This window comes from Sinocyclocheilus rhinocerous, unplaced genomic scaffold, assembly GCF_001515625.1.
Source record: "Sinocyclocheilus rhinocerous isolate Xijiao unplaced genomic scaffold, SAMN03320098_v1.1 scaffold140, whole genome shotgun sequence".
NCBI lineage: Eukaryota > Metazoa > Chordata > Actinopteri > Cypriniformes > Cyprinidae > Sinocyclocheilus > Sinocyclocheilus rhinocerous.
The window spans coordinates 1005950-1017017 of NW_015642053.1; the positions used below are offsets into that span (position 1 = coordinate 1005950).

The window sequence follows — 11068 nt, forward strand, 5'->3', positions numbered from 1 at the left end:
GTTTTTTAAAGAAGTCACTTATGCTCACCGAGGCTGCATTCAATTGATTTAAAATACCGTAAAAACAGTAATATTGTGAAATATTATTACAATCTAAAATGAGCACTTTCTATTTTAATTTTTAAAAATGCAATTTATTCCTGTGGTGGAAGAATTGGATTTTCAACAGAAGTTACTCCAACCTTCAGTGTCACATAATCGTTCAGAAATCATTCTAATATGCTGATTTTTTTTTTTTTTTAATCTTTTTTGTATTATCAGTGTTGAAAACAACTGTGCTGCAAAATATTTTCAGGATTCTTTGAAAATTAGAAATAAAAAACAGAATTTATATTGTTTTTGTAACCAAAGTATTTACAGTACTGTCACTTTTGATTAATTTAATGCATCTTTGCTAAAAAAAGAAACAAAAAACAACAACAAAAACATTCTTAAAAATCATACTGACCCTAAACTTTTAAATGGTAGTATATAATGTCAATTTATATATGAGATATTAAAGAGATCTCATTTTGTATTTTCGTTAACTTAATTAAGATTTGATATATCTAAGTCCATTTTATGAAATGCATGATAACTATCTGCAGTAAAGCAAACCATATGATTCAGCCAATCAGACTTGTACCCAACACAGCTTGCGTGACACTGCTGCCTAGTGGCCGCTACATGAACTCATTTTCTTGCAGGCACAACAGTGATGAAAAATGATTGCATGAAATTTATTGTTGCAGAACTACAAAATAAAACAAGGAAGATAGACCAAGACCATAAACAAATGTTCTTTCTGAACAGTGAGTTGACAGAAATCAGAGAGCTAACATGTAAAAAATTGATAAGACCTCAAGTTCAAATAAATCAGTGCATTAGTCACAAACTAAACTATGACAGAAAAACAATATTTAGGGTTCCAATGTCATTAGTTTTGCTTGTATAGCTCATGTCCTTGTATCTTATGTATGCTGCATAAAAACAAAACAGTTTATGTGCAGCATAATGCAGTAAGGACTTGACTATTTTCCTCTCAATAAGTGTACACTAGTGGTTTTGTAAACTTTCCCTCAATGATGTCTATTTATCGATTTATAATCAGGTTCTTACTACTTAAACAAGGCTTGTCATAGTTGTAGTTTTTAATGACATCTTTCAGCACATTGAAAAGTTTATACTGGACATACTGGAGTTCATAATTTAAATGATTCAGTTTTGTGTTGTTTATGACAAAACACGGTGTATTTAAAACACTAATGTTTGGGAATCATTTTAAACCGAGATTGTTATAATAAAAGTGATGCATGCATTAGAAATTTACAGGCATTGACATGATACGCTTTTGATATATGATAGATCAGACAAAACTGTAGGGTGATTAGAAAGACCAGGCACTGTTAAGAGTATTTCAGAATAATCATCTAAACTAAATGGTATACAATATGCAGTGTATATACAATTTTAAAAAATGGCATGGTTGTAGGTCTTCGACATGTATGAAGGGGAGGACTGTCAGTCACTCCCCAGAGTTTTGTTTGGGATGAGCCCTTGTGGTCTCCAGTGGAACGGCTCAAGAGCAGACATGGAGGTATGATAGATTTGTATTTACACTGCCAACATCTCTCGCTCTGGCTTCTTTTTTACCTTCTCCCGCACTGAAACATTACAAAAAGGTTTTCTTAGCATTTGCATACTGTGCATTTATTTCAGAAATAGAGAAGAAGAAAACACAGACCTGGCTCTTGCTCTGGAACCTCTGGTAGTTCTTCTTCAGGCACCTCAGGAAGTTCAAGGTCAGCTTCTCCCTGAGCACACACAGGACATGTATATAACAGATGAAATCACAGCAGCTGACACAACATCAGTAACAAGGGCTGTCAAGAGAGTGCTCATGTACACACCTGAGTGATGGCCTCCAGCTCTGCTAGCACAGCCTCCTCATCCTCCTGGGTCAGAGATCCTGCCAGCATCTCATCAATTTGCTGCACACACACAGACAACCAGGGATGAGAAAAAAAACACTACATAGTACACACAAGACTGAAACGACAACAAGCACACAAGAGAGATGCAGCATGTCTGTGAGAGAGCTCCAGCTGCCTCTCAGTTCCTCTAGATTTGAGGATGTAGTGCTTGTGGTGTAGATTGAAAAAGATTATTACAGCCTTTATGACTGCTCATCTTTAGACTTTTTATTTTAAAATGATTAGACACAAAGTGAACTGCTGAATTCTGAATCACATACTATTCTTACTATTCCTGCCTAAAAAGATATGGTAAAAACAATAAGAGAAGCATGCAAGTATGTGGTTCTGAATTCAGCAGGTGTCAGTCAAAAACTTTTTCTGCCATGTGCTCAAATAAAGATCAGTGAAAGATTGTGTTGCACATAACAATCTAAGGAGACAATCTTAAGAAAAATCTCACATCCCTACAGTACACTGACAGTTTTTTCGAAACTATTTTTAAGTAAAAAATTAAGTAAAAAGACCAAAATGGTATTTTATTGTTAAACATACTCCAATAATCCCCGTTTTATTTACAACTTGGAAAAAGTTTGTTTTCTGATATTTCCCAAGTGATGTTTAACAGAGCAAGGGAATTTTAACACAGTATTTCTTATTATATTTTTCATCTGGAGAAAGCCTTATTTATTTCAATTTGCCTGGAATAAAATAATTATTAAAAAAAATTGCTAAGGTCAATATTATTAGCCCTCTTAAGAAATGATCTGTTTGATTGGCTACGGAACAAACCACTGTTGTTCAATGACTTGCCTAACTAACCTAACTTGCCTAATTAATCCTCTAAGCCTTTAAATTACACTCTAAGCTGAGGATTAGTATCTTTCAAAACAACTAGTAAAATAATATGTACTGTCATCATGGCAAAGACAAAAAAAATTGTTTAGACTTGAGAAAAAGAATTGTTAATGCTCACAAAGGAGGAGAAGCATATACACGTTTATCGAAGCATTTTCAAGTGTCAAGAACAGCCGTGAGAAGTATTATCAAGAAGTTTGAAGAGACCCACACAGTGGGGAACAGAGGCAGGAAGCGAAAGATTTCTAAAAACTTTGTAAAGAAAACTATTGAGACCCAAGAACAACTGCCAAGACACTAGTGAATGATTTAGTCAAGTCTGGGACTGATGTCTCAACGAAGATGGTCACTAGAGGCCCGCACAGGAATGGACTGCGAGGTTGCCGCCCAAGAAAAACTCCTCTTCTGAAGAAGAGATACCTCCAAGCTAGACTGGATTTTGAAGGACAACCTGGAGGGAAAACTATGTATACTAGAAACGTGTCCTTTGGTCAGATGAGACAAAAGTAGAGCTCTTTGGCCATAGAGATGTTGCCTATGTTTGTAGAAAGAAGGGATACGTGCTCAACCCAAAGAACACCATCACCAGAGTGAAACATGGCAGTGGGAGTATAATGCTGTGGGGATGTTTCAGTGCGTTTGGAACTGGGAATCTCGTCAGGGTCAAAGGAATCATGAAAATGGAAGACAACGAGAAGATTTTGAAAGACAACCTCAGGCAATCTGCAAAACATGGTTTGGATTGACGTTGTGTCTTCCAGCATGATAGCGACCCAAAGCATACCTCATTTCTGGTGTAGAACTACCTCCAAATGAGCAAAGTGAACATCCTTGACTGGCCTGAATCCAATAGAAAATCTGTGGGGCTCACTGAAGACCAGAGTCCATGCCAGGAGACCAACAAATCTGGACTATTATGTTTAGAAATGCTGTGCTGAAAAAATCTTCTCTCTGTTAAACAGCACTTGGGAATTATTTAAAAAAAATAATGAAACATTTTATAAGGGGGCTAATAATTTTGTCTTCAACTGTGTATATGGAAGTGTTAGAATAAAAAAAAAAAAGTAAAATGTAAAAAATTATGTGAACTGAAGAATTATTACTATTACTAAGGCACTAATGAAATGTACAAATTAATAAATCTGTGATACTGATCATATGAACTCTTTAGACAGAGTCAGATGTTTTGGGACATACCAAATATTTTTATTAACGTTTCAATTCAGCTTTTTACTCAAATTTTTATGTTGACATTATAATTTGTAATGAAAACATACACCAAAGTAGTATTTTCTTTGGACGCTGTTGTATATCTGTATGTATTCCCATAAAGAGTCTTATAAGTTCTACTGAATGTGAAAAGTTAAGTTTACCTTCTGATACTCAATGGCATCTTGCGTTTCATCCATGATCTTTTCCACCTCCTCTATGGACAGCATCTGGTTAGAGGAAAACAGAATAAAGATACAATTGTGTGCATGTTAAATTCATCATATTGTACCAAGCTTTAACAAGAATATATTAAATTTCTCATTATGTACCTCATGCATTTTCTTCAGGCAATCATTGCCAACTTTCAGTCCTTCAATGACTTTCATCTCTATTTGTGCAAATTCAATATCTTGTACCTGTAAAAGAAAAATAGTTCTAGATGTGATATTCATGAATAATTTTAGCAGACAAGCTAAAAAAATGCAGAATATGGTGCAACGCCTATCATATACAATATTCTCAAAGATCTGTTTTATTTACCATTCGCTCCAGGTTGCTTATCTGATTTTCAGTTTTGTCCAATAACTGTTCCTGGTAGCGTTTCTTCTTGAGGAGTAGGAGTGCTTTCCTGAACAAACACAAAATATTATGAAGGAGATTCTCCTTGTTTTGGAAACTAGACCTTCTAGTTCTACAGGGAACAAGTGGACAGACAGGATCACACTCACTCTTTCTTTCCTTCTTTTAATAACTGTTTGGCCAGCTGTCGCTCTTTCTCCATCTGAAGCGTGATCTTCTTCTGATACTGCTTCAGTTTATCTCTCTGCTGCTTCAGTTGCTACTCACACACAAATAATAATAATATAGAAAAATTAAATAATAAAAAAGGACAAAATGCACAGTAACGGTCCTATAGCTACATTATACAACACAAAACTGAACTATCACTTTCGGACAGTCGACAGTCAGCATCAACATGGATCCCCGGTGGTACAGTAAAACCCACCATTATGAGACTATCAAGCGTGTATATATATACAGTAACTTCTCTCATTAGAATGATTAGCCAGTTAGCAGCTGTCTAACACACCAGCACAGCTTTGTCCTGCTCGGTCACCCGAGTTGCTTTCTTTTTCCCGAAAAGATTTCCCATGTCGATGCCGCATCCCCGCCACTATCTGTCCAGACAGGGGTGGTGTTTCTAAGATTGAGAAAATGTTAATTCCACAGGCCGCGTATCTGTCAGTCCATAACAGAACCACTGAAGTCTAAGCGGTGTGGAAGAAAACAGCAAGCGACCCTGCCTACCGGAAGTTCTTCTTCTTCATTGGAGTTTTACGGCAGTTGGCATCCATAGTGCCATCTGCTGTCTCACTTTAAAGTCCGCGTGAACCGGAAGTTGCTGCCGACTTTATTTCAGTGTAGTGACGTATTTCCTTCTGAAACGGAATATTGAATAGAGGGCATGGTTTTATTTTGGCGCTCTGAAGTTCTGTACTTCAAAATAAAAGTCATTTGGAAACCACTTGTTTTCCCCATATACCTATACTGAGGAATAATAATAATAATAAACAATAAATTGTATTGTTATAAATTATTATTATTATTATTATTATTATTATTATTATTACAATATTCTGAAAATTTAGAAATTGTAAAATTATTAAAGGTGTTCCAAAGGTAGATTGGTTTGCTTAATATAAAAAAGTCTGGGTAAGCGGCAAAGCAAATATTCCAAATATCTTTAATGGTTAGATTTAGTGCAAAATAAAAGTATGCTAATACTTTCTCTTTTTTACAGACTAATTTACTAAGCTGTTCTTTCAGGTCAGATAGCAATTAAGGTACTGATAACTCTCTAAAAAAAAACGTATTGTAGGCCACCGTTTTATTTTTCCAAAAAGTGAAAGTCTTCCATCGTCAACTACTACTTCATCATGACCGGATGTGGACGTGGCATACATTCTCAGTTCTTCCGGTGCGGGTGAGGAAGGGATTAAACGTCCGTCTCGCTGCTCTCTTTCCGTGAAAGAACGGCAGCCCTATTGCGTTTACCGGCATTTAGAACCGGAACGGCGTCCTGACAAATCGTTCGTTAGCTCATCGAGCTGTTTATGAGGTGAGCTGTCAATTGGCGCTTGATATTTGTTTTTTTATTTGGTTATTTATTTTCCTGTCACTGTTAGCTTAGCTTAGCACATTCAGCACGAGCCGCAGCGTTGAGTCATTTAGGAGTTTAAATTTCATATTTAATACATTAAAGTGACACATGTTGCTGTAATTCATACGATATAAGGGTTTATTAAGGTGAGATGCGTGTTGGCAGACCCAGTGGGTCATTTCATGATTCTGTTTTGATAACCAGAAACGATAAACATCCCAAATTAGCTTAGCAAGAGGTTTGAGAGTGTGTGGATTTAATGTCCTCGTACGCCACTCGGTGATTTTAAACATGAAGTCAGTTATTAAAGCCTAATGTGTGGTGTAACTAAATGACTCCGTAGTATATTATTCAGTTTTAATAGCAGATGTGTCGTTGCTGCAATGCATCTGCTTGACTGTTATGATTTTGTTTCTCTACTTCTTGATTGACATTTCAACTTCGAGTGTCTTAAAGGGGTCATATGATGCGATTTCAATTTTTCCTTTCTCTTTGGAGTGTTACAAGCTCTTGGTGCATAAAGAAGATCTGTAAAGTTGCAAAGACTAAAGTCTCAAATCCAAAGAGATATTCTTTATAAAAGTTAAGTCAACCACGCCTACCTAAAACGGCTTGTTCTAACACGCCCCCACGTCTACGTCACAATGTGGGAAGATTTGCATAACGCCGCCCAAATGTTCACGCAAAGAAAGAAGGCGTAACTTTTATTCTCGCTGTTGCCGCCGCGGCCATGTTGTGGAGACACTGTGTGTTTCGTTGTGAAAGCGAAACTACTTTTTTGGGCCTTCCAAAAGAGGACGATATCCGCTTAGTCATGCCTGGAGCTGATCCGTGCTGGTCGCTGAGGAAATACATCAACTTTGCGCTGTGGATCGCCGGATCGGCTTTCACCGTGGACGAAGCGGAGTCCAGCCCGGGTTCATCACATGTGGTTGCCGCAAGCCCGCCGGACACTCCTTAGTCGAATCCGCTGGCCGCGCCGTTCTCAAGCCCGTCCGCCTCTGCTCACTCAAGCCGGCCTCCTCTCACTCTAGGCCGCGGCTCACTCAAGGCCGTGTGTGACGCTGTTTCGTTGAGAAAGCGAAACTACTTTGTTTGGCCTTCCAAAAGAGGACACGACTAGAAATCAGTGGTTAAGTTGTATTTACAACACTGTTCCAGAACAGTTTAACCCAAATATTCAGATGTGTCCAGCGCATTTTATGGAGGACTGTTTCCTGATCCTGGTAGAGTAGACTACAATGCCGGCTGTTCAATGCCGGCTGTTTGTAAGTACGTTTTTTATATTTAAAGGATTTGCCACTGACGATTCAAACGCGAGTTTTGGGCAGTGTAGAGTAGCACTTGTTTGTCATTTCTCCGATCACAAATGCAGACATGGTTTTATGTTTACGCGGCGCGATGCAACGCATAAAAAGACAATATAAGTCATTATAATCTGTAATTCTGTCCCCATTGGATGGCAACAAATGCCTCATTTATAATGGTTTTTTTTTTATGTTTATGTCTCGTAGCTCCGGCTGGACAGGGCCTCACAATATGGTAAGGGGCGTAACATTTCCGTCACACGCTTGAGGTATTCGACCAATCACAACGCACTGGATAGCTGGCCAATCACAGCACACCTCGCTTTTCGCAACGATGAGCTTTGTAAAAATCGACGCGTTTCAGAAAGGCGGGGCATAGAGGAGAAACAATAATGTACAGTATGTGGAAAATAATGTGTTTTTTTTTTTACCTTAAACCGCATAAACACATTTCATTACACCAAATACACAAAATGTTCTTTTTAGCAGCATCATATTACCCCTTTAATGTCATCATCTTAATTTATTTTTAGTTTGTTGTTGTTGTTGTTTTATTGTTTTACCAGTTTAATATCCCTCTCAATTGCTTCTATTTTATACATTTGTATGTATGAAAGTGAAAGCATGACACTGGGTGGTGTGAAATACTAATTTTCTTTTTTCAAGTTGGCAAAAAAAGGATGTTTACCTAAAAATCAACACTAAACAACTTTAATGCAAGTTTCTGTGAATATTCATTAAAAAGAGAATTTCTCTTGTGTTCACCATAGTAAATTAATGTGTAACTATGGTATCTGCCATATGTTTTCTTTTTAAACCACGCCCCCTATATATGACCGCTTGTTAAATGTAAATCTACTTTCATTACATTTTTGAAAGGCTGCTGCTTTTCTAGCAAGCTTTGTGGTAAAATCCACAGATGGAAAAGCAGTTTTTAGTGGCACTTGCTTGTGTGATCATCACTGTCTTTAAGCCTTATGGCAGGAAACCAGTTGCTTGATCAGGAGACTTGTGACTCCAGTTTGAGTCTCAGACTTGAGTTTCCCTCTGTGTATATTCAGGTCATCCAGCAGGCCTGTCATTTCATTTCAGACAGATAGATGGAAAATAAGCACGTTTATCTCTGTAAGTCCTCGCACATGTGATGCTGTATACTATTACGTTATCCATTGCCTTGAATTATTCAACATTATTCAAGGCTTCGTTGTGCTAATGCTGCTTTGCTATTCTACTTGCTAGAAATGAGGAGTAGTAGTTTTAAAAGCTGATTTATTAAAAAATATACATGTAGATATTTTATAATTGCTGTTAAAACTACTTTTCTATCTGTATTTTGTGGGTTTTCGTAACCTCTATTAAGAAAGCAAATGTGCTGGCAGTAATTGTGTCATTTGAGTCCACTCCAGTCAGCTTCTGTTTCATTGATGTTTGTGAAATTGATATGTGGGAGACACTATTAAACACCATTATATAAGCAGCTTCAGGAGTTACTCTAGTAAACTGTTGAACTAACGAGTTGAAGAGTCTCAGATGTTTGAGGTGGGTGTGGAACACAAAATACGTCAGACGTCTGTTATGTGCTGTGAATGTTATTAGGGTGTGCTTTCTTTGAATGTAGGTTATGTTTTTGAGTATCATCATAATTTACTTTAAATAGTATTAAGCCTATACAGGCCTGAAATTTCAGGTTGGAAATGAAGATACTTCAATATTTTATAGTTTAAAGTTGACATGAAAAATTGACCTTTTTACTTTCTCAGTGCATATTCCGAGCCTCCAATGAATGACTCCAAATACCAACTTTTATTCATCACCATGTAATAACTTGCTCAATTGTGAAACAACTTTTCATTTTTGGCTGACGATACTTACTAGGCCTTGCAGGCTTTTGGTTAATACTTATTAATAACCAAATAGCTGTTTTGGCATAATTTTAGGGCATTTTGGAGTATTGTAGGTACTGCCTTTCTAAACTCCTGCCAATAGTTAATTCAGCAGTTTCATGCACTGTAAAAAAGATGTAAATAAAGATTATTGGAGTACATTTTTACAAGAAAATACTATTTCAGTCTTTTAATTCAAAATTCATGTTTAATTCAATGTATTAATTGCTGTTTCTTGGTAATTAATTGTGAAATTTACTAACAATGTCTAAGTAAAATTTGTTTTTACACCAATTTTTGTGTGTGCTCCTATTAACATTAATTTATTAAATTATGATGCCGAGATGATGTTTAAGGTGAACTTGACCTCCACCTAGACCTTCATGATCCACTGCAAACTTTCATTCATTTCTAACTCTATTCTGGTCTTCAGTGCATATTTTTTATGGTCCAATCAATTTCTTTTGGATGAATCAAATCCCATTGTAACTTTTTTTTTTTCTCTCTCTAAATACCGTTTTAGTAAGAAATGTCACACTGTGCAAGTTGTGAATATTACTTTAAGGGGCTTTATTTATGATTTGATGTGTAGATGAGATGTGCATTTACCACTAGGCCTAATACTTCCTCTGGAGTACTAAAGGAATCACTTTTCTCTTTATACAGGGGTGAAGTCTGTGCTAAATGTGACCCTGGACCACAAAACCAGTCATAAAAAGCACGGGTATATTTGTAGCAATAGCCAACAATACATTGTATGGGTCAAAATTATCGATTTTTCTTTTATGCCAAAAATCATTAGGATATTAAATAAAGATCATGTTCCATGAAGATATTTTGTAAATTTCCTACCGTAAATATATCAAAACGTAATTTTTGATTAGTAATATGCATTGCTAAGGACTTCATTTGGACAACTTTTAAAGGCAATTTTCTCAATATTTTGATTTTTTTGCACCCTCAAATTCCAGATTTTCAAATACTTGTATCTCGGCCAATATTGTCCTAACAAACAATACATCAATGGAAAGCTTATTTATTCAGCTTTCAGATGATATATACAGGGCTTAATGTTCTCCGGCACCGTGCCGGATCTCCGGCGTGCAGTGGAAAAAAATAATCCTACATTTTAAAAATTGATATCACTTTCAAGTCCATGAGTTCACCTCACCAATGGTATGAGAGGAGCACAGCTTTCACTCTCAACCAAACTAACATTACTAGCCAATCAGAATTTTTTGCTCTTATAAATACGAGACGCGCATAATAGTATCCAATTGCAGAGTCGCAGCCCTGATGAATGGAGAAGCGCGACATGTTGAAAAACCTGCGAGGCGCAATGGTCAAAGATGTCCATCTAACGCATATTTATATAGGAAAACTAATTGAAAAGCAGCGGTGCTTTGTAAACCGTTCAGAGTAATCATGTCATCTCCATAAGAACGATATAATCGCCAGAACAAATGTACCGGGATTTTTGAAAAGGTCCTGTTCACACATGATCTCTTAATGGTAACTTACCGGTAATTTACCAGTAAAGACCGTATGTGTGAAAGGGGCTAAACTCTTCCTCTGTATATGCTGTGAATTTGAATTGCTTAACGTTCATCTGAAAAAACTGTGCATTATCTCACTAGATTTGTAACGTAAATCATTTATAAACCTTTGCCAACACAGGAGAATACATCAACCTAT

General features: G+C 36.6%; 2 protein-coding genes across 6 annotated transcripts in view; one reads left to right on the plus strand and one right to left on the minus strand.

Moving 5' to 3' along the window:
* Positions 1 to 824: 824 nt before the first annotated feature.
* Positions 825 to 5373, minus strand: LOC107755461 (charged multivesicular body protein 6-like). The gene is made up of 8 exons (XM_016572247.1): positions 5113 to 5373; positions 4751 to 4860; positions 4563 to 4650; positions 4352 to 4438; positions 4184 to 4249; positions 1890 to 1970; positions 1724 to 1793; positions 825 to 1643 (listed from the first exon to the last, which is right to left on the minus strand). Exons 1-8 carry the CDS (start codon positions 5173 to 5175, stop codon positions 1594 to 1596), a joined length of 615 nt encoding a protein of 204 aa, XP_016427733.1. The 5' UTR covers positions 5176 to 5373; the 3' UTR covers positions 825 to 1593.
* A 597-nt stretch (positions 5374 to 5970) lies between these two features.
* LOC107755462 (protein transport protein Sec24C-like) overlaps positions 5971 to 11068 on the plus strand; it is a 23226-nt gene continuing 18128 nt past the window's right edge. For 4 of the 5 annotated variants that reach the window (XM_016572248.1, XM_016572250.1, XM_016572251.1 and 1 more), the window contains exon 1: positions 5971 to 6141. In XM_016572248.1, coding sequence (XP_016427734.1) covers positions 6137 to 6141 — 5 coding nt within the window. In that variant the 5' untranslated portion in view covers positions 5971 to 6136. Of the gene's footprint in view, positions 6142 to 7697; positions 7726 to 11068 lie in introns of all 5 variants that reach the window. The other variant, XM_016572249.1, reaches the window with a different exon arrangement.